This window comes from Mirounga angustirostris, unplaced genomic scaffold (assembly GCF_029215605.1).
Source record: "Mirounga angustirostris isolate CCGP_5_RB_7025 unplaced genomic scaffold, mMirAng1.0.hap1 SCAF_4, whole genome shotgun sequence".
Lineage (NCBI taxonomy): Eukaryota > Metazoa > Chordata > Mammalia > Carnivora > Phocidae > Mirounga > Mirounga angustirostris.
Window position 1 is genome coordinate 132,443,202 of NW_026991712.1, and position 23,460 is coordinate 132,466,661.

General features: G+C 39.8%; 1 protein-coding gene, 1 long non-coding RNA gene and 1 pseudogene across 8 annotated transcripts in view; 2 read left to right on the plus strand and 1 right to left on the minus strand.

The window, feature by feature from the left end:
- Window positions 1-23,460, plus strand: part of PTGER3 (prostaglandin E receptor 3) — a 193,257-nt gene that overhangs the window by 91,663 nt on the left and 78,134 nt on the right. The window contains exon 4 of one of the 3 annotated variants that reach the window (XM_064588980.1): window positions 11,368-11,386. The exons of the other annotated variants lie outside the window; for them this stretch is intronic. Within the exon in view, the coding sequence (XP_064445050.1) occupies window positions 11,368-11,371 (4 nt within the window). The 3' untranslated portion in view covers window positions 11,372-11,386. Of the gene's footprint in view, window positions 1-11,367; window positions 11,387-23,460 lie in introns of those variants that run through there. 3 annotated transcript variants of the gene reach the window in all.
- LOC129046456 (uncharacterized) overlaps window positions 1-23,460 on the minus strand; it is an 81,615-nt gene that overhangs the window by 8,932 nt on the left and 49,223 nt on the right. For 2 of the 5 annotated variants that reach the window (XR_010410900.1, XR_010410903.1), the window contains exon 2: window positions 3,696-6,104. The exons of 1 other annotated variant lie outside the window; for it this stretch is intronic. This is a non-coding gene — a long non-coding RNA (uncharacterized LOC129046456). The remainder of the gene's footprint in view (window positions 1-3,695; window positions 6,105-23,460) is intronic. 2 more of the 5 variants (XR_010410901.1, XR_010410904.1) reach the window with 2 other exon arrangements.
- LOC135364164 (glyceraldehyde-3-phosphate dehydrogenase-like) lies at window positions 16,580-22,448 on the plus strand (annotated as a pseudogene).

A 23,460-nucleotide genomic window follows, 5' to 3' on the forward strand; every position in this document is an offset into this window, starting at 1 on the left:
TTAGTTCTTTTACTTCTCCAGAAAGGGTTTCTCTAATAACTTCCATGCTTTTTTCAAACTCAGCTAGTATCTTTAAAGTGATGATTCTGAACTCTAGATCTGACATCGTACTAATGTCCATATTTAGTAGGTCCCTGGCAGTGGGTACTACCTCTTGTTATTTTTGTTGAGGTGATTTTTTCCGTCTTGTCATTTTGTGCAGAGGAGAATAGATTAATGAGAGAATAAAATGCTAACAGGGTAACAACGTTCCCAGAAAATATACTCTAAACAAATCAGAAAAGACCTGAAACAGTGGGAAAAGAAAGGGAAAGAGAGAAAAAAGAAAAAGAAAAAGATAAAGATAAAAATAAACAAAAACAGAACAAAACCAAAAAAAAAAAAACCAGAATGTGATCAAATATGATCAGGCTGGTATATAGATCAGTGCCACACACTAGATTTGGGTTGTATTTTGGTCTGTTAGAAGAAAGTGCCTCCCAAAATTTTAAAGAAAGAAAAACTTATATATGTACAAAAATAAGGGTTGATATGATGAAGGGATGGAATATGACTATAAAGATGGAAATTATAAAAAATTTTGTAAAAGGAATTGATAAGAAGTTGTTTGAAAACGAAAGAAGAGGATTTAAAAAAAAAAAGAAGGGGCGCCTGGGTGGCTCAGTTTGTTAAGCAACTGCCTTCGGCTCAGGTCATGATCCTGGAATCCCGGGATCGAGTCCTGCATCGGGCTCCCTGCTCAGCGAGGAGCCTGCTTCTCCCTCTGACCCTCCCCCCTCTCATGTACTCTCTCTCATTCTCACTCTCTCAAATAAATAAATAAATCTTTAAAAAAAAAAGGCAGAGAATGTGATCAGGCAGGGGAGTAGAAAAAAGACCATACACTAGAGATTTAGGGTATATTTTGATCTGTTAGAGGAAACTATCTCAAAATTTTAAAGAGAGAACAACTTAAATATATATGCCAAAAATACGGGTAACTACTATGAAGGGATAGAATATGACTGTAAAAATGAAAAATAAAAATGTTTTTTTAGGGCGCCTGGGTGGCTCATTTGGTTAAGTGACTGCCTTCGGCTCAGGTCATGATCCTGGAGTCCCGGGATCGAGTCCCGCATCGGGCTCACTGCTCGGCAGGGAGTCTGCTTCTCCCTCTGACTCTCCCCCCTCTCATGTGCTCTCTCTCATTCTCTCTCTCGCAAATAAATAAATAAAATCTTTAAAGAAAATATTTTTTTAAAAAAGGGATTGATAAGATGTTGGTTGAAAAAGGGAAAAAGAAAAATTCAAAAAAAAAAAAAGGACAGTTAAAAAAAATTAACTTTGAAAGACTAAAGAATCAGGGTAAAAAAGCCATGAATTCTATGTGCATTATTCCCCTAGCGCTGGAGTTTTGCCGTTCTTATTTATCGGTAAACTTGGTCTTGGCTGGCTGTTCTCGCTGATCTTCTGGGGGAGGGGCCTGTTGCCGTGGTTTCCAAATGTCTTTGCCGGAGGTGGAATTGCACCGCCTTTGCCCGACCGGGCTAAGTAATCTGCTCAGGTTTGCTCTCCAGAGCTTTTGTTCCCTGAAAGTTTTCCGTACAGCTTTGGAGGCAGAGAGTGAAAATGGCGGCCTCCCAATCTCCGCCCCGGAGGAGCCGAGAACTCGGGGCCCCGCTCCTCAGTGAGCCCCCAGAGAAAAGCTGTCAGTCACCCCCGTCTCCCCGGTCTCCGGCCACACTCCATGCTCACCCGGCCTGTGACCGAGCATTTCTATCTCTGGCACCAGACCCCGTGTGGAGTCTCCAAACCCAGCAGATCCCTGCAGTGCGCTCCTGCGCCGCTCCTCCCAGGGGAGGAAGGGGAGTCTCCCCGGATCTGCCGCTTGTTGGGTCCCTGCTAGAGGAGCAGTGGCCTGACTGTGCCACGGATCACGGTTTATGGCCACCCCGAGCTGAGAGCCCGCGCCTGGGCTCCGCCTCTGCAGCCGGTTTCCCTGCTCCGATACCTGGGAGCTCTGCCGCCCTCAGGCACCCCCGGTCTTTCTGTGACCCCGAGGGTCCTGAGACCACACTGTCCCGCAAGGGTTCCACCCCCCACTTAGCCACCGGAGTGACGTCCCTCAGTGGAGAAGACTTCTAAAAGTTCCGATTTTGTGCTCCGTGGCTCTATCACTTGCCAGAAGTGGCCGACAGAGGCCCCTCCCCTACCGTCTATCCTCCCGAACATCGCCTGGGATTCACCTCTCCGCACGTCCTACCTTCCAGAAAGTGGTCGCTTTTCTGTTCAGAGAGTTATAGCTCTTCTTTTCTTCGATCTCCTGTTGAGTTCGCAGGTGTTCAGAATGGTTTGATCCCTATCCAGCTGAATTCCCGAGAGGAGACAAAATCCAGGTCTCCTACTCCTCCGCCATCTTGCTCCACCCCCCTCTCATTATTTATTTTCTTACTTGAAATCCTTCTGTTGCTTAGCTCCCATCTAAGGACATTGGTTGAAAGCCCAATTGACTCTATTTATGATTGATGTTCATAGTTCTATCAAAATGTTTTTCACTATTAGTATGTACTGACTGAGCTGCTACAATATTTTTTAAAGGAAAGTATAAGAAGAAGACAAACTGTCTTGCTCTCCTTCTAAGTCTCACTATTTTTCATCCTTTGGAAGGCCAATGCACTGCTTAAAGATATTGTCCATTTTAAAAATAGCCATCATTTTGAAGGCTAACTCCTGGGATCACAGCTAACATGCAAATATTCCCATTTAATATACAGGAGCAGGGCTAAAAAAAGGAATCATTAATGAGCCAATGAGACTATTTGCTGGCATAGTAGTGAAGAAGGTGTATTAGTTTGCTAGGCTTCTATATCAAAGAACCACTGACTGGGGGGCTTAAACAACAGACATTTATTTCTTGTATTTTTGGAGACTGTAAGTTAGACATCAAGGAATTGGTAGGGTTGCTTCCTTCCATGAGCTGTCACAGGAGAATCTGTTCCATGCTACTCTCCTAGTTTCTGGTGGTTTGCTAACAATCTTTGGCATTCCCTGGCTTGTAGACATATCACCCTACATAGTGTTCCCCTTATGTGTGTGTCTTACATCCTATTTTCTTCTTTTTATAAGAACACAAGTCATAGTGGACCAGTCTATTGCAGTATGACCTCATGTTAACTAATTGTTAACTAATTGGGCCTATTTTCAAATAAGGTCACATTTTGAGATACTGGGGGTTAGGACTTCAACATATGAATTTGATTAGGGGTGAAGGAGACAATTCAACCCTTAACAGATGTGTTGGTTGATTTAGGGAGGAAGCCACATGTACACTCCAAAATAATAAGACCTAAAATGGTGCTGCTTCTGGATTTAATGGGTTTAGGGATTGAATAAAAATCTCAATGTGCATGCTAGCCCTGGCTCCAATTAGGAAAGATAAATCAAAAGTGATCATATGTCTGACACTGAAATATCTGCAAGTTTTTCCAGTAAATAAACAATACAAAGCTCATAAACAAGTGTTAGGAAAGATATTTGTGTTGTTTGTATCAGATTATAAATGATCAAATTAGACTAAAGTCAAATTGCTCTATTTATGTTGGAAAGAGTGGGAAGTTGTAGGACTAACTGTAAAGTTATCAACTCAAGTTGATTTCATTGCTTTGAACAGTCAGATTTTTTCCCTGGTAGTTTCCAAATAAAAGCAATATACTCACCTAGAGGTTGAAGTTTTAAGAGAAGCTAGATGCTACCCACTTGAAAGAGGGTAATTAAGGGCCACCTGGGTGGCTCAGTTGGTTGAGCGTACAACTCTTGATTTTGGCTCAGGTCGTGATCTCAAGGTCATGAAATTCGCCCAGTATCAGGTTCCACACTCAGAGTGGAGTCCGCTTGAGAGTCTCTCTCTGCCTCTGCCCTTCCCCCCTGCTTGCACGTGAAATCTCTCTCAAAATAAATAAATAAATAAAATCTCTGAAGAAAAAATTAAAAAAGAGGATAATTAAGGATGTACAAAGTCATTTGAAAGAGGCATTTAAATAGGTATATGATGCTATTAGTGAATACTGAGGGTAATAGTAGTCTAGCTATTGCCTTCTTGAGCTAGATTAGCTTATTTGGAGATTTTTAATTACAATTTTGTGCTTGTACGTAGATTTGCCTTCAAAAGAGCATAACAGGCAATTATACCTCTCCTTTATCAGCTAATTAAAGTCTCATCTTGGGTTAAGGGTCAACTGCTTCTCCTACTCTTTTAATGTCAAGGTCCAACTGTTGACACCAGTTCATGATGGAACTTTGGAGGCCTCTAAAGGCTATCCATGATCACATTGACACTGTTTGGCCTTTGTTTCTGATGCACATATTGTTAATCCAATCCTGACTTAAAGGTTGTGCCAATAAATTCCATTGGCTGTTCTTTTTTATTTCATCCCTATATTTACAAACCACCCCCCGTACTTTTAAAAAAGCTAAATAATGGTTCACAAGGCATGTACTTACGTTCCAAGGAAGTGATGCAATTGTTTTTGGCAAAATAATGAAACTTTCAGCATAGTTCTGAAGTTCTCTTTGTATCAACACTTCTTGCTGTGTTTTCAGTTAGAGTGGGAGATCTTGCCAACAACCGGCTGTTACTAATCTGGTTCACAGCTGAATAAATCATTTTCTTGAAACAGTTCCCCATCAAAACCTAATTATAAATGCCTATAATTACCCAGGGTATCTGTCTATACACTAATGGTGGTAGGAAATAGAGAAACTGCATTGATATGATCCATTTGACAACACCCACCACGTACTTAATAATCTCACACTTCACATTTCAGACTCTGAAACAATAAAAGAAACTAGCCTTTCTTTAGGGTGGAGATGGCGATCCAAACCTGTAGATGTTCTCCTCTTAGGCAAGGATGGAAACAGAAACTGGAGGTGGCATAAACAGGAAAAGTTTAGTTAAGACCAATCTTAGACTGGGCATTGGGAAATTCCTCTGTCTCTTAGGTTTACATTAGATAGCTGATTATTTGTCTGAAAAATAAATGTATAATTGTGTGTAGAAAGGAGATCAGTGGCCCTAAAGTATATTTCTGTAACAATTCCAGTGATGAATGCATGATAAAAGCAAACAGAACTACAAGTCTTTCAAGCAGGAGGTTCTGCTTCGTGAACCAATGACCAATTTTTCATGATATTATTTTAAAGATTTTATTTATTTGAGAGAGAAAGAGACAGAACGTGAGCACGAGTGGGGGGGAGGGGCAGAGGGAGAGGGAGAAGCAGGCTCCCCGCTGAGCAGTGAGCCCTACATGGGGCTCCATCCCAGGACCCCGAGATCATGACCTGAGCCAAATGCAGATGCCTGAGTGAGCCACCCAGGCGCCCCAATTTCTCATGATATTATCAGAAGTGTTACAAGAAGTTTTTATATCTCTATGTCACTTCTGGGGAAAGAGGACAAGGTCAGGATAACTACAAGTGCTTCCAATCTCTGCTGATAGAACAATATCAGATCGTTCAGAGAAGGAAAATGTCTCCACCACATTTTAGAACTGTTCTTAATAAAGATTTTTCTTCCTCTTCCTTCCTCCCTTCTTCCCTCTGCCTGTCTCTTCCTTCCTTCCTTCCTTCCTTCCTTCCTTCCTTCCTTCCTTCCTTCCTTCCTTCCCTCCCTCCTTCCTCTTTACTTCTTTCTTTCTTTCTTTCTTTCTTTCTTTCTTTCTTTCTTTCTTTCTTTCTTTCTTTCTTTCTTTCTTTTTTTCTTCAAATATTTATTAAATTATTGAAATCCACTTGATTGTGTGTTACTTGGGAATTGGAGTTAGAGAATGATGTGAATCTATATAATGCAAAAGGAAAGAAGTAACATTTTTAAAATTTATAATATATAAGTGTTTTATTCACTATCCCATATAACACTCACCACCATCCCACAAGATTATTACTGTAAACTTCTTATTTTAGAGGTGAGAAACTTGAGGCCCATCTCTAGAGTAGGGCTTGATTAACTCACTTTCCCAAGGTCTATAACTTAGATGCTTGAATTCCTATTCAAACCCAGGTTTCCTTGGCTACAGATCTTGTGTTTTCACTGTAACCTTCAAGATGTTTCCAGTGTTTAAGATGGTCTGCAAATAGACAAAATGTTAGAAATTATGTTAGCTACAAGAAAGCAATCATAGTTCCTTAGAGAAATGATGGGATTTAAAAATGTAGCACTCTTCCCCATTTCCTTCTCTCTTCATGTAGGAGAAGGTGAAAATGCTCTGAAGCTGTGGGTCTTTTTTTTACCAAAACACATGGCTGTGCAGGATACCTCACCTCAATTTCATTTTCAATGATATATTTGTAGTTTTTTTTAAACCTTGTTCTTTTTTCCTTCTCTTTTTATATTTTATAATTTTATTTATAATTTTATAATTTTATTTTATAATTTTATTTATAAATTTATTTATAAATTTATTTATAATATTTTATAATTCTTTTTATATTTTATATTTTATAAATGTAGAAAACATAATTTCATCTTCATTCTGTGATAGCATATGCTGTTAAAGTCAAGAGACAGTATTGAATTTCCTTCCCTAGAGGTAGAAGGTCCTGCGCTGGTGAAGGGAAAGAGGGTGGTAGCCTGGAAATCAGAAGTGCTGGTTTGGGATACATGCTCTTCCACCTCCCATCTATGTGAACTTGGTAAATGACTTAAAAGCTTAAAGCTACAGTTCATCATCTGCACCAAAGATCTTAACGCCCTTTTGCAGGATCGCTGTAAGGCTTGATATGAAGACAGTACAGAAAGTGCCTATACATTTTTAAGAGTCATGCAGACACCCCACTCTAGCATGGCCAGTCCTGAGCCCAGGGAACACCCCGCTGAACTATCATGGTACCGACCCCGCCCCCCCACAACCCCACACACTCCGGAGAGCTTCATCAAAGTCCTCTCTAAAGACTAGCCAGGAGACCTGTCTGGCTTAGCAGACCTAACAAGCTAGAGGCATCCTCTCTGCCATCCTGGGTTCAGGTGAAAGGTATCCCCTTGCCCTTCTCCACCCAAAGGCTCAAAATACCACGTTGGAGCTTTAGTCTTCTAACGTAAGTTAATTCTTACAAAAACACAGCTATTTTAATGAATGATTTAATGAGAGCAGTTTGTGACAGGGGAGTGGGAGGAGGGCAGAGAGCATCAGGCACACAGAAAGAGACAGAGAGGTGTGCTCGTGACTAGGGGGGAGTCTGCAGGGAGACAAGGAGAAGTGAGGGGTTAAATGGCAGGTTTTATCCCCCCATTTCTGCAGATTCTTCAGATTCAGTCCTTCCTGCATGGATATATTCTTCTAGATTTTTAGTCTATTTGTTATTACCCTTCTCAAAAATGCCTATTGTCATTGAACATCATCTATGGTTTGGCGTCCTGCTTGGCACTTGGCAAACTGTCGAGCACACTTACGCTATCGTCTCTTTTTTACAGCTGAGAAAAAGAGGGATCAGAGAGCAGGCAAAGTGCAGAGAATGATGAAAAACAGGTCCATTCGAATGCAGACCTCCTGACCTTCTGTCAACTATACTGTCTGTCATACTTCCCTAATTTGGAAATTTGTATTTCCCTTCACCTAAAGAATGTGAAGGAAACTTTACAAGGCAAGAAAACAACGTTATACAGTAGTGGCAGCCTCAACAACAATAAAACCCCAAATCTTAGTTTCTTAAAACAACAAAAGTTCTTTTGCCTTCACTTAGCTTGCCTGTTGAGAGTTGGGTGTGGAGACTTGGTTGCAGGTCATCCTCATCAGAGACTCAGGCTAACTGAGGTTTCCAACATCGCTGGACCCCGCAGTGGTGGAAGGGAGAGTGGCAGAGCATAGAGCAGCACCCACATACTTCTAGAGCAAAAAGCAGGCTGTGCCAGTCAAAGAGAGTGAGGAAGATAATCCTACTACGTGCCTAGAAAAAGAAGTGGGAGTACTAGTGAACAGCACTAATATGTACCCCAGCATCTCAACAGAAAAGATAGAATAAAAATGAAGAAATTAACTGCAGAAGTACTGAGTTTAGAAAGCAAGGTCCCTTTCAGCTCTTTGTTTGATTCCAAGCCCTGCTTATTTTAAGCCTTTTTCATGTGTTGACTTACTTGCGCGGTGGGAGATTTTCAGCAACTGGCACCATTTTAAATATGAGGAGATACAGGCATATTTTTAGCAAAGCTGAAAAAAACAGGTTGGTCATGGAAATTACCCAGTTTAGATTTAACAGCGTATGGTTCACAATTGCTAGACGTTGTTGCTTTAGTAAGTGGAAAATTTTTCATATGCATGGTGTTAACACAGCACATCTCTGGAAGAAATGCAAGAGTGTTTTAGTATTTTGTGTAGAACAGATGTATCTGGAGTGCTTGTAGAATTTGGTGCCCTTTTCAGATGAAATGAAGCTATGGATCTGTGAACTGATCTGTACACTCTCCAGGTTATTAGTTATGTCCAGCATATTCTTTTTTAAAATTTTTATTTATTTATCTGTTTTAGAAAAAGAGAGAGCATGGGTTGGGGCAGGGGAGACAGAGAGGGAGGGAAAGGGAGAATCTTGAGCAGACTCCAGCCCAGCATGGGGCTTGATCTCACGATCCTGAGATCATGACCCGAGCAGAAACCAAGAGTCCCATGCTTGACCAACTGAGCCACCCAGGCTCCCCGATTAAAGCACATTCTAATTCGGGTGCCTGGGTGGCTCAGTTGGTTAAGCGGCTGCCTTCGACTCAGGTCATGATCCCGGAGTCCCGGGATCGAGTCCCGCATCGGGCTCCCTGCTCAGCGGGGAGCCTGCTTCTCCCTCTGACCCTCCCCCACTCATGTACTCTCTCTCTCTCTCTCTCATTCTCGCTCTCTCAAAATAAATAAATGAATCTTTAAAAAAAAAAGCACATTCTAATTCAAAATCATTAGACTGGTAAAAGCTTCTACTTTTAAGATTCTGTAAAACCTACATTGACCTTGAATTAATAAAGCTAGGAAGTGTGATGCATGTAAAGGTCTTTTAGGAAGGCAGGGTTCATATCCCCATCCTGAAGTTATTTCCTGTAAGATCCTTAGTTACTTTCCTAATTTTTCAGGCTATTTCTCATCTGTTAATGTGGGGCATATTAATAAGTACATGTGGCTAGTACTACCACAAAATATATCTCTACCTCCCAAATATATCTCTATACTGTTCACTACTCTTCATCTCGAATACTCCTAATTCATGCAAAACTCGTCTCTCAGCTAGACCATCACTGATAGCCTCTTAATGATTTTTCCTCTTCTTTTTCCAGCCCATTCATTACTCGGTAGACATAGGGATATTACTCACCCGAGGACTTTTGCACATGCTATCCCACTTTTTTCCCCTATTTCCTGCATTTTTGCTCCGTTTCTTCTTTTGCTTAATGGCTTAAATACTTTCTCAAAGCAGTCTTTCTTAAGCTTCCTATCTCTGGTTGTTTCCTCTTATTATTTGCTACCTTAGCTCATTTGTTTCCTTCGTAGTGCCTACCCTAATTTATAATTGTTTTCCCTTTTTTGTTTACTTCTTTCTTTCCTGTACTTGAACAAGAGCAGAGACTGGCTTGATCTTGTCCATCCTTGTCTTTACCAAGCACAGAGCCTAGTACATTGCAGGTGCCAAAGAAATGAGTGAAGGTGTGATGGAACGAAGGGGTTGTTGTGAAGAGGAAGTGAGATAATTCAGTGCATCTTTAAGCACCTAGGTGGCGCTCAGTAAATATCAGTATTCTGTCCCTTTTCTTTACCAGGGCTTTCCAATCAATCTACACCTCTTCTTTACATTTCCTTGCTTGAGGTACACTGATGTGATTCTCTATCACATAGAAACGTCCTAGGAATCTAAACTAAAAGGTAAAAACAGTGAAACAGAGGGAACAGAAGAGGTTACTCTTGGCTTTGATACATTTGTCTTTTCTACATCTGTGCTTTTGCGGATTATGTACTGACATCTTCACATGACCTTTCCTGTGCCAAATTTGGAGTTTTGAATCAGCTAACAAAACAAATTTCTTATTATCTCTTCCTATAGGTTATGCAGTATCTTTGAATTTGTCTTGAGCAGTGGTGTTGCAAAATTATTTGACTATTTTATTGCGATTTCCTCTTATTATTTAAAAAAATGAGTGGAAAATGAAAATATAAATATGCATAAACTGGGAAAGAAAAGGTCAGGGTGAGAATACAATTAAGGCAAAGGTGAAAACAATTAAGCATATAATGGATGGTTAACATTTAGTTGTTTTGGGCATGTTAAAATTAAATTGATTAATAGTGTCTTTATAAAAGAAAAGAATAAATTTAAAGAACAGCATGAAATGCTAGAATTTATTATCAAGTATTATGCCTAAAAGTTAGGCATAATTATGAAATTTATATCAGTTTCTCTCTGTGGAACAGAATTCCACTCTAATATCCATCTCTTGCATGTTTGACTTTCTTATGTATTTTTAGTCTGATTTTGTCTGAAAGTAGCAGATTGCTCGTGGAGCATGCTCCTCCGCACCCCCCCGCCCCAGAAGATGGACAAACCCACTCCCTGAGTTTACTTATGAGGAACTTAGGACTCAGTGAGGTGAAGAAACTAGTCCACAAGTTGCCTCTGTTCTTCCTCATCAGTTGCCTGAATAAATTTAGAGGCGAGGTCTGCAGGCAAAGAGACCAGTATTTATTTATAAGTAATCCTTCACAGTTTTGAACTAATACTCATTTATAAATGGTGTCTGTTTTTGGATGGAAAATATTTACCAGTGGACAGCCAACAGTTCTAGATGCACAAGAAGAAAGACCCTTAAGGAGTCTTTCGTTTTGATTTCTTCTTGGTTAATAATCCCTCCATTGGCTACAGGGTATTTATTTCAGTTTTTTTTTTTTTTCTTTTTTAGAAGAAGAATAAAGATCAACTAGTGGAGACCACACCTTGTGTTTCTAAAACAATGTTACTTTAATGAATCAGGTCCAGAAGAATTTTTCTGACTCTCCTACAATCCTGACCTGCTCCTTAACTCTTGCCAAATTGTTCTGGAATATGCCTCTGCACTTTGACACATTTACTCTTTAGATTTGGTGTGTCCTAAGGTCACTGAAGTTGGCCGAGTTCTTAATATTGCTCTGGATTTGCGGAAAAATTTTAGAGTTCTGCCCATATTTCCCAGCATTTAATCCCCCACAAACTTATCCCTATTTTTCTTTCATTACCCACTTCCCTCAAGGCAAATACCATCCTCATTGCATGAGCCTTATTTCAATTTCTCAGCTAGTGACTAGTGGTTACCTGATAGTACAGAAGGTTCTATTGAACCTGCTCTGGAGTATCCCTATCTTCACTAGACTTCCCACCAGTTTCTTTCAACAGATGACTACCTGATCAACAAATGAGCAGCCCAGATTGGAATGCATCAATGACCACACAACTCAAGCTAAGTCTTAGTATAAATGTCCTTGACATTCTTCTCTTTTCAGTTAATGGTGCATATCGTTGTTTTCCAAACTCTTTCACAAGGCTTACAAAATCCATCATGACCTTTACCATTTGTCTAACTTCATCATTCCTTTCTCTTGAACTGTATTCTTCTCAACTACTTTACTTTACTTTACATTTCTTGACTCCAATTTTAAACTTGCCATTCCTTGTCTGGAATATTCCTCCCTTCTCATCAATGTCTCAAGTACTTTCTGGTGCTGTGGAACACTTTAAAAGGAGGTGCTCAATCCCTTTGGACAACTTAGAAATGTGTGGCTAATTTAATGTTGCTTGACTATTCATATCATTCAACATCAGAAAGCAATTTGGGGCATAGGGAGAATGTGGAACTGCATTTTGTACATGGAAAATTATGAAATGCCAAACTTTTTAAGTGAAGAGGTCTCAACCCTAGGGACTTAAACTGTTCCAAGTGTTTTGTAAGAAACAGACATTTTGTATCTTTATCTGTAGGCGTGTGTGTGTGTGTATGTGTGTGTGTGTGTGTAACTCACTCCCATCACTAAAAAATGTTCTCTTGACCCCTATACCCCACACCTGAAGAGACAATGGAGGAGCTCCGCGGATAAGGTGCAGATTCAAACTAGATTTGAATCTATTCCAATATTTAACTTTAAGACAGTATTTCAGTACTAGCAGAGCCTTTGAGAAACATGCTCTAAACATCCTTGCTTATCTTTTGTGATCTCTAGCTAGAGGAAACCTTTGGGAAGGAGAACCATCCACAGCAAGAGTAGGGTTGTCAGGAGCAGCATAGACACCTGACTCTTACCTGGTTAAGAGCATTTAATGATGAAGCCAAATTATAGCAAAGAATGCCAGAGAGTCGGGAGTACCTGCACTGAAGATGTCCCCTAGTACTAAAATATGTTAGTACTAACATTTGAACTGATATCAAATGTGAGCTTACACCTCACCTACACTGTCTCTTCATTATCTCCCTGTCTCCATGTTTGGGGCACAGAGACCGAGGACAAAAGTTTCTGCAGGAAACGTCTTCACTTTACAAGGATCTTTTTCTGGCATGTTTACTCAAGACTGGATAATTTACTCTGAGGCACATGTTTCAGACTGATAAGAAAATGGAAATGAAATTTAGATTCTTAATATACTTATAGTTGCAATACCATCCTGAAAATGCAGTAAATATAACAAAGATTTCACAAATCCCATTCAATAGATCCCAATTTGACCAAGATCAGAATATTCATCTTAATTTTCAGACATTTGAACCAAAATTCATAATCTTAATTAAGCCAAGAATGTAGACTGACTTGAGAAATCACTCACAATTCAGATTAAGTGCCTCTGATCATTTTTCTTTCTCAGTTCATACAAGGTCTGCTTCAGTAAAACATGCTTATCTGTTTCTGTATAATTAAAAAATATCCCATTCAGGAATGAAGTACATAAAAAAAATAATCAGATACACTAGCTAAACTATTGCATATGAAGTTGTACCAGTTTCCATTCTTGGTGATTAGATCGTGTCCCTCCACTTTCTTTAAATATCACAAAAATGAGTGTAAATTAGTATGCAGCTATTTTCAAATTAATGGTAACATATAAAGCTCCATGTTCAATTTTGCAGGGAGTGTTGGTTTTGCCTAACAGTCATTACTGGCCCCCCAGGCAGTAAAGCATGGCCCAGGCCCTATCTCAGGCATTACAGGAAAATCCTACTATTCCATTACACTCACTATGTCCAGAGCCCTGATGAAATCCACAGTTGTGTCCTCTGGCACTTACAGTATGTTTTGATGACTATGAAATATTTTTAAAAACATTTTGTTTCTTAGGATTCTCAAGCACAATCACCCATCCTAGCAAAACAAAACAAGCCATAGCATGTATAAATATAAATTTTTAGAACATGTATACACAGATAAATAAACACAAGTGTATGCAGTGTAACTGTTTCTAAATGATACCATGCTGCTTCTTTTAGTTGCCCGGACTCAACATTGATGTAAGCAATTCACGACCCCATCAGCTTTAATGAGTCTCAGCAATGCAACCTGAAACTCAACAATCCTGTCTCCAGCCGTGTGAGAGACTCTGTTTGTGTATTGTCTAATGCACAAGTTGAGTTATTTTTCTAAGCATATGATGTTCCCCTTTACTTTCAGAAGGCGAGAGAAAATAAATTTGTCAAGCATCTACTTTAGCTTAAACATGGTGCTAGATATATCGACAGATGATATCATGTGCCATTCTAACAATGGCCTTGAGAGTCACAATTCTTATCATCATTTTTACCAGTGAGGAAACTAAGTCATATGGCAGATAACCGACTTGCCCAAGAACATACTACCGAGGCAAGGAAGCAAACCCAGGTCTGGGACCCGGGAGTTTATTCCTTTTCTAATTTATCATGCTATTTCTGGTCACTGAACCCTTCTTATGTCGTTACACTTGGAATGAAAACGTCTCAAGGACATACAGGGGCAAATCAATGGATGAAAGTAAAATGTAGCAGGACCTGAAACATAAGACCTGTGACCACGCATACCTGATTCCTGGAGCAAAAACAGTCAGGACCCCAGCCAAGGGCGCTGGGCCTCAGGTCTGGGCCTCAGTCCTAGTGGAAGTAGGAACTTCACACAGGAAAACGAAAGCAGAGACCCAGGTGCCCAGGCTGTGCTGGCCAGATCTCCGCGAATGCCCCGAGACCGTACACATGACATGGGATCTTCAAAAAGTCATTACAGGGTTTTTTCATGTACTTCCATAAGTCAAGTACTTTATTTTTTTTTTTATTTTTTAAAGATTTTATTTATTTTTCAGAGAGCCAGCGAGAGAGAAACAGCATGAGAGGGGAGAGGGTCAGAGGGAGAAGCAGGCTCCCCGCTGAGCCGGGAGCCCGATGTGGGACTCGATCCCAGGACCCCGGGATCATGACCTGAGCCGAAGGCAGACGCTTAACCATCTGAGCCACCCAGGCGCCCCAAGTCAAGTACTTTAAAAGATAAAGATAGTTTCTGTGAAGAAGGAACTGCTGCTTTGTGATGTCTCTTTTTTTAATTTATTTTATTCTTATGTTAATCCCCATACATTACATCATTAGTTTTAGATGAAGTGTTCCATGATTCATTGTTTGTGCATAACACCCAGTGCTCCATGCAGAATGTGCCCTCTTTAATACCCATCACCAAGCTAACCTCTCCCTCCACCCCCCTCCCCTCTAGAACCCTCAGTTTGTTTTTCAGAGTCCATCGTCTCTCATGGTTCGTCTACCCCTCCGATTCCCCCGCTTCATTCTTCCCCTCCCGCTACCTTCTCTTTTTAATTTAACATGAAGCAAAAGGTAACAATACAGACCTAGACCTGCTCAGTCTCATCAGTAGATGAGAGTGTCAACGCTTTCTAAAAAAACAACACTTTTATGCTAAATCAAGTCAGATTAGGTTGTATAAGATCAGTTGTCCCATGACTCCGAGTCCTTGGAAAGCATCCCAATTTCATCTATTAGAGTCACTCTCTCTGGTTTTCGTATGCACGGGCACACACCTGGTGGGCAGAGATGCAGTCTGAATGAGAGATCAGGCATTTTGTAGTAAAGGCCACATCCCACGCCAAGAGCAAAATCTCTCATGTGCTGCTTTTCACAAAATTGCAAAGCTGTAAGGACAACATTAAATGAAGGATCTGCAGCAGGGTGTCGGGGTGCATTTTCAAAAATCAGCTTTTGTGTTTCATTGTTATCAGTCTCTCCAAGTTAGAAGGGGCCATGTTTGATTTGTTTTTCAGCTCAGAAAACATAAAAATTGTGTCATAGAGAGATACAAGAAATAACAAGGAAATTAAGCAAAGACTTTGAAGTCAGGCTTCCTGGGTTTGAATATAATATCAGCCAATAGCGAACTATGTGTCATTTAAGCTCTCTGAGTTTGGGGGTTTTCACCTGCAAAAGTACCTCAAAGAGTTAATGTAAAGTATAAATTAGATAAAGCACCAGGTATATAGTTAGTACTAAAAAATCAGTACTTGTTAATATTCTAGTACTATCTTCATAGTGGTAGAGATTTTAATATTAATCGATATGCCATGCACAGTGTTAGTTCCCTTATATATATTATCTGTAATTTGTATAACAACCACAGCCAGAAACCATGACTGGTTTGAACACATTACATTGTGTTCAGTGGATTGGAGAAAAAAAGAGTCTAGGTTTGCCTGGGTGGCTCAGTCGGTTAAGCCTGCCTTCAACTCAGGTCATGATCCCAGGGTCCTGGGATGGAGCCCCATGTCAGACACCCTGCTCAGCGGGAAGCCTGCTTCTCCCTCTCCCTCTGCCCCTCTCCCCTGCTGTGCTCCCTTTCTCTCTCTCTCTCAAATAAATAAATAAATAATTTTTAAAAAAGAGCCTAGAGACACAGGGATGAATCAAGAGGCTACTAGACTGGTTCAGATGGGGAGTTCTCATGAAGATGGTGGTAGTGAGGAGAAGGAAAAACCACTTAGGATTTGGCATTTGGAGAACAAATGTTGGCTGTGATGGCAAGAAATAGCAAGGATTTAAATAATAAGCCTTTTTATTTAATCTCTCTGACTAAAATCCACTGATGATAGAGCACTGACTTGACAGAATATTCAAATGAAAAGGTAAGACTGTAAAAAACATATCCAAAAATGACACACTAGGTAGCATTTGTCTTCTTCATTCAGTACCAGCAGATACTTTTTTGAGCATCTGCTGTATTTCAGATACAGTGTTAGGCATTTGGTCTATATAATAAGACTTGGAATACACAATAAAAGTTGACCAACTCAAAGATATGTAGAGAAATTATAGCCAGACTTATCTGGATGTTTTGGTTGTAAATAACAACAACAAAAAGCACCTCAGACTGGTTTTAGAAAAGGACATTTATTGCTGAAATAACTGAAGGGTCTGGGATCTTGGTGCTCAGATGACATATGGACAATCTGGGTTTTTCTGGATTTTTTGCTTTGCCTTCTTCTGCATTGGTTTTATTCACTGGAGTGTTCTCTTTTCATGGTGGCAAGATGACCAGTAAAAGCTCCAGGCTGCCATCTTAACTAGTTAGGCAACTCCAGTAGAAAAAAAATTTTTTTTTTCAACTTCTCACAGCTTCTTAATAGTTCTAGCAAATATTGGTGATGGAGATATTCGCCCGGTGTTTGGATCACATTTCCCTTCTTGAACTAATTACTATGGCCTGGGGTTGGCCCTAATGAACCTTACAGACCTGCAGAAAGGTCTGGAAGTTACTCCAGATAGGATGATTGAAGTGTTATTACCAGAATTCAGAAGAATGAATTGGGTGATCAAAAATTACAAATGTTAATCATACTATCCAATTGATTCAAGCAAGGTTCCCTTTTGTTGCAAGTAACAGAAATCAATCTTAAACTAGCTTAAGCCAAAATGGAATTTGTTATAAAACCTCATGGAATCCAAGAGCAAGGAACGTTATCAGGACCTCACAAGGAACTGAAATGAGGAAACAAAATTAATTGGCATTACACCTGCTTTCCCCGTAACCCTCTCTCTCTCTCTACTGATCTCTCTATCTATATTTGTAAGCATGTTTTAGTCTTTATTTTTCTCTACACAACTTCTGTATTTGGGATATGTCTCATTCTTTGCCAAATGTCTGTTTCTCAGTGCACATGACTATCTCACAATAAACTCTTCTGGAATTTATATCTCCTTGGTTTCAACCACTCAAAAAAGACCAAATACCTTATCTCACTCTCAATTCAAAATTTGTGAAATACAATCTTATTTGTCAGACTTGGATCTGATGACCACTCTGGTCCAACCAAATGTGGTACACAGCCTGGATTAAGCCCACCTCTGTATAAAGGGGTAGCTCTTGGAAAAAAGAAGCTATTGCAATGTGGATAAAATACCAAAAGCAGTCTACTACAACAACGCCACCAACTTTACCGAAAGAAGATCTTGTTCTTGCTCTAAAACTCATCTTCATCTTCTGGACCTTAGTAAATATGCAAAGTGATAATCACACAATAATATAAAAAAATGGCCAGGCAGAGCCTCCAATAAGGAAATCCAGTATCGAAATCAATGCTGCATGTTTGGCAGCCTGGCCGGATATGTTGGGAGGATATACAGCAAGAGAAAACCCCAATAACTACTTATTTACTTACTTACTTACTTACTGGTAAGCTGCAAGTTGTGGAGAAAAAGTTAATCCATTCTAAAGAATGATTATTCACTTCCCACAAATATTCTAACATATCGTCAGGGGTTAATGAAGCAGATCAATGAGGCAAAGTTGCTTTCCTCAAAGATTCACAGAAGAGTTAGGGAGACAGACAAGTAAACCAGTGATTGAAAAATAGCTATGATAAGTGCTCAAAGGGGGTATCTCAGAATGTTCCCGAATTTCAGAGGAACAAACATCCTGCTTCAAGGAGTGTTTGCTAATTTACTAGGGCTGTCATAACAAAATACCGTGGAATGGTTGATTTAAACAACAGAAATTTACTTTTTCACAGTTCTGGAGGTGAGACTTCCAAGATTAACACGTTGGCAAGTTTGCTTTTTCCTGTGGCCTCTCTCCTTGGCTTGCCAGCAGCCTCCTTCTTGCTGTGTCCTCACGTGGTCTTTTCTTGGTGTAAGTGTATCTGTTTTCTCTCTGTGCGCCCAAATCTCCTCTTCTCGTAAGTACACCAGTCGGATTGGGTTTACCCTAAAGACCTCATTTAACTCTATTTCCGTAAACTCCCTATCTCCAAACACAGTCACATTCTGAGGTACTGAGGATTAGGGCTGTAACTTATGAATTTAGGGGAGGGGGAACACACTTCAGTCCATACCAGAGAGAACGACACACTTTCTGGAGGAGCAATATCTGCTGCAATCTTAAAAGATAAGGTAAGAAAGGGTATGACTCTGTAAAAACAAAGGTATAAAAGCAAGAATGAGCATGACTTATCTATGGAATTTTAAGTAGTTTGGTAAGGGTAAAACTTAGGATACATATGAGAGGTTGGAAATCGGTAAAGATGAAGTTGTACATATAATTAGGGATTGAATTATAAAAGGTATTTTATACTGGGGTATTGCATGGGGGTGGGGTTAAACTATGGTAACAAATATGCCTCAAAATCTAATACACATTTTTGTATTCAAACACAGCAAAACACAACTAAGATTTATTTTTCCCTCTAATAACAGTCCAGGGTGGGTGTTACAGATCCACTAGGAGCTCTTTTTCACACAGTGGCTCAGGGGCCAGATTGCTTTCATGTTAAGGGTCTAAACTATGTGTCAAGGCTGGGGTGCTATGTCCAGCATTTTCTCTTTAAGGTCTGAACCAGCAAGTAGCACAGTTCACTTGTGCTTTTGCTGAGAACTAGTCATATGACCTCTTCTGGTTGCTGGGTTATGGAGGTTATGATATCATAAGGGAGGTTGCGAGTAAAAGACTTTCATGGACATAATTCCATTATGGAAAACATTTTGTACATAGGAGCTCTATCAGTCTTGTAAATCATACTAAAGAATCTGGGTTTAGGCTCTCTGCTTCTCTCCATTTGACAGACACCGCATCTTCTGGTGCAGTGCCAGCTGCATCCCGGAGACCAGATGGTAAAGGTTGGAGGAAACGGATTTGGCCTTATTGGGCATCTGGTCACCAGGACTGCTTTTTAACTCTGGTAAAGTGGATATTGTCGCCATCAGTGACTCCTTCATTGACCTTAACTACATGGTCTACATGTTCCCGTATGATTCCACTCACGCCAAATTCCACAGCACCGTCAAGGGTGAGAACAGGAAACTTGTCATCAATAGAAAGCCCATCTCCATCTTCCAGGAGCAAGATCCAACCAAAATCAAATGGGGTGATTCTGGTGCTGAGAATGTTATAGAGTCTATTGGGGCTTTCACCACCATAGAGAAGGCTGGGGCTCACATGAAGAGTGGGGCCAGGAGGGTCCTCACCTCTGCCCCTTCTGCTGATGCCCCATATTTGTAGTGGGTGTGAATCATGAGAAGTATGACAACTCCTTCAAGATATCCAGCAATGCCTCCTGCACCATCAACTGCTGGCCCCTCTAGTCAAGGTCATCCATGACAACTTTGGCATTGTGAAGGGACTCATGGCCACAGGTCATGCCATCACTGCCACCCAGAAGACCTTGGATGGCTCCTCTGAGAAGCTGTGGTGTGATGGCCCAGAGGCTGCCCAGAACATCATCCCTGCTTCTACTGGCACTGCCAAGGCTGTAGGCAAGGTAATCTCTGAGCTGAATGGGAAGCTCACTGGCTTGGCCTTCCATGATCCTAATCCCAATGTGTCAGTCATGAATCTGACCTGCCGCCTGGAGAAAGTGGTCAAATACAATGACATCAAGAAGGTGGTGAGCAGGCATCAGAGGGCCCCCTCAAAGGCATCCTGAGCTATACTGAAGACCAGATTTTCTCTAACAGTGACTTTAACAGTGACACCTGCTCTTCCACCTTCAATGCTGGGGCTGGCATTGCTCTCAATGACCACTTTGTCAAGCTCATTTCCTGGTATGACTATGAAGAGGGCTACAGCAACCAGGTGGTGGACGTTACAGTCCACATGACCTCCAAGGAGTAAGAGCCCCCTAGACCATGAGCACCAGTGAGAGCAAGAGGAAGAGAGAGGCCCTCAGCTACTGGAGATTTCTTGCCCCAACTCATCCTCCAATACACTGAGAATCTCCCGACCTCCAGTTTCCATCCCAGACCCTCTGAAGAAAGGAAGGGGCTGGGGAGCCCTACCTTGTCATGTACCATCAATAAAGTATATCAATAAAGTATACTGTATCCAGCCAAAAGAAGAAGAAAAAGAAGAAGAAGAAGAAGAAGAAGAAGAAGAAGAAGAAGAAGAAGAATCATCATCATCATCATCATCTGGGTTTTATACTGAGAAAGAGGGAATGACTTTGGGAGTTTAAACAGGAATGACATGACTAAATTTTCACTTTATTTTTTATTTATATATTTCTTTTTTCAAGTTTTTAAATTTCAATTTAAAAGTGTAATGCTGGTAGCACCATAAAGAAAGGACTTGTGGGTTAATATTAGAAGCAGATATAATATGAAGGAGGCTATTTTGGCAATTCTGGCAAGTGGTTCTGAATTAAGCAATGCCGGTAGGGGTGGAGAAGATGGGGCAGATTCCAACAATATTTCAGAAATAGATTCACCATGACTTCTGACTGATTTTTTATGAGAGAAGAGAAGGAAAATTCTAGGTATCTTGTGATTTCTGGCTTGAGTGATGAGGAGATCTTGGTAACATTAAATGAGGAGGAATGGGTGTGGGAAAGGCTTAGTCTGAAACATACTGAGTTTGAGACTTCTGCAGGATCTCCAAATGGCAGTATCCAGTGATTTGTTGTATATATAAATTACACTTATCAGGAGAGAATATGAGGCTTCAAATAGATTTTATATTATTACAGTGATGATGAGAGGTAGTTGAAATTTCATATGAATGGGGTCATCCATAGTAATCATAGATTTATGTAATGACATAAGAATGTTGATTTCTAAATTCCACTTTAAACCAAAAAAGGGTTTTAGGTAAAAAGAAAAGAAAAAGAGTTTAAATAATGTCAAGTTATGAAATCAGTAGGTTATTTATTTCATTAAGTATGTAATGGCAAAAGGAAAACAAAAAGTTCCTGCCAAATGTCAGATTCAAATACTATAAGAAGAGAACCATCATAAAACAGAAAATCATTACAAATAAGAGGGGAGGTTTTCTGAACTTGAGAAGTCTTCATGCATGAGTACTGCCATTATTATATGTACAGTCAATGAAGTACACGTTTAATTAATAACCCTATGTTCTCGTAAGTATCTATCACGTTTGTTGATAAAACTAGAGGTGACCAATTTTATCCTTCCTGGCAAATAACCAGCCCCTTTCTGGAAACACTGAATTATTTATATTTATATTTTCATTAACCTGTTAACTCAAGGATTGTCTCAATGTAATTACTAGTGGATTAAAATGATCATGTGACCCCTGAGTGAGAAATATGAACCAAAGACCCCAGTGAAAGACCCTATTAGGTGATTGTTAAAAAAATGCCAAATAAACAACTAAATAATAACCAGATGTTAGAAAATGCTTGAAATTTCTTTAGATGATATTACTAAATTCAGGGAATGAAAATGTAAAATGTTTTTAAAGTATGGCAAAATACTAATATTTCCTTTCAGTTAGGATCATTAGGGTCATTTTTATAAATCATCACCATAATTTTAGTAAGGCTTACTTACAGATTATACTTGAGTTTAAGTGTACTGAGAAATTCTACAGTGATTTGACTTTTGCCCTGTCTAATCTGGTGTTCCAGTTCAAGTGTGATGTTTGGGTACTGACTCTTATATTTGATGTGTTACCTTTTTATCCCCTTCTGAGGTCTGATTTCTATTTTTATTTCTATATCACAAAGTGTTTTAAAGAAGCCTTTTGCTAAAATGCATCCAGATCCTCCCCTATTCTTTTTAAAGGAGGAGGGATATATATAGTATTTCAAAATAGATATCTGTAATCCAGACTGCAGAGTCTTTTCATTATAGAATTTGAGTTTGGCTCCAAAATGTCAACTTTCATGTCAAAGTTAAAAGCCAGTACCTTGAATAAGGGTTAACTCTTAGCCAATTTTGATAGGAATGAAATTATAGAACTAAATTATTATTTTTAATAATATAAAAGCGAAATTGTACTTGAAATCAAAACTAGCCAATTGTCTTATATGATGCATAAGTATAATAAACAATGATTAACTTTTATGTCTTTAAAAGTGTTCTTCATTTGCATATTTTATATTTAATTAACCATGGAAAATAATAAAGAAACATCATGGATTTCTTTAGTGGACATAGAGAGTCACTAAACTATTTAAATAGGCTTTTTGGGTGATGGGGGTTGACCAACTTCAAATTGAACTGAAGATACCTAAAGGCAATCTCCAGTACATCCACGTTTGCAAGATCTTCACCTAATTATTCCTTTTGATGTTCTCCAGAAATTTAACTGATCCCTTTTGCATAACATACTGGTTGTGGATTATGTGGCTTAAATTGACATCCACATGCTAAGGACTTCCAAGTCTCTCTCCTATTTGGACTTCCCACCTCTATAGCCAACACCTGGCAGGACATCACAGTCAACTTAACCTCACTCATAACCGGCTTCCCAAAGCCTGCTTCTTCCCTGGGGCTCCTCATACCCTCGCCACCAACCTGGGAATCATCCTGGATGACCTGCCCCTCCTGTCATTATAGTCACATAAGCCAATTCTGCCTCTATTTAATGTCCTCAAATCTGCCCATTTGTCTCTTTCCTCATTGCAGCTAAATTAGTTCAACCGCCCTTATGTTATGGCTTATTCTAATCTTTCTTGCTGCCCCCAGCCTTGTTGCTCCCACCAACCCTCAGCTTCGCTCACCAAATGTATTCACTGTGTAGCTAAAGTCACCTCTTCTTCACATCATTTCCCCATGGTGCAGCCAGAGAGATATTTCCAAAGCATAGAAATAATCTTGGCACTTTTCTGATTAGAAGTTTTAAGAATTTCTCATTTCTCCCAGAATAATGTACAAACTTACTAGCACCACATATATGATCTTTAAAAATTGGGGCCCCTTATAGCTCTATTCTATTATTTATTTAGTTCCTAAATGTACCAGGCCCCTCTCCAGCATTTTGGACTTTGTTGAGTGTTGTCCCCACCTCAAAACCTCCACCCACTGCCTTATCTTCTACTCTCTTTAAGGACTTAGCCTTGATTTTATTTCCCTGGTGAATTTTTCCTGACCAACCAAGGTTGGATTTTATATTCTTCCCATCTATTCCATCAGCACTCTGTTCTCACCCCAACGTTCTACTCCTCACATCATATTTCAATAATTAGTTTATTTATCTCTCTTCATGTACTTCAAGCTCCTTAAAGTCCTCATTGGGAGCGAGAACTGTT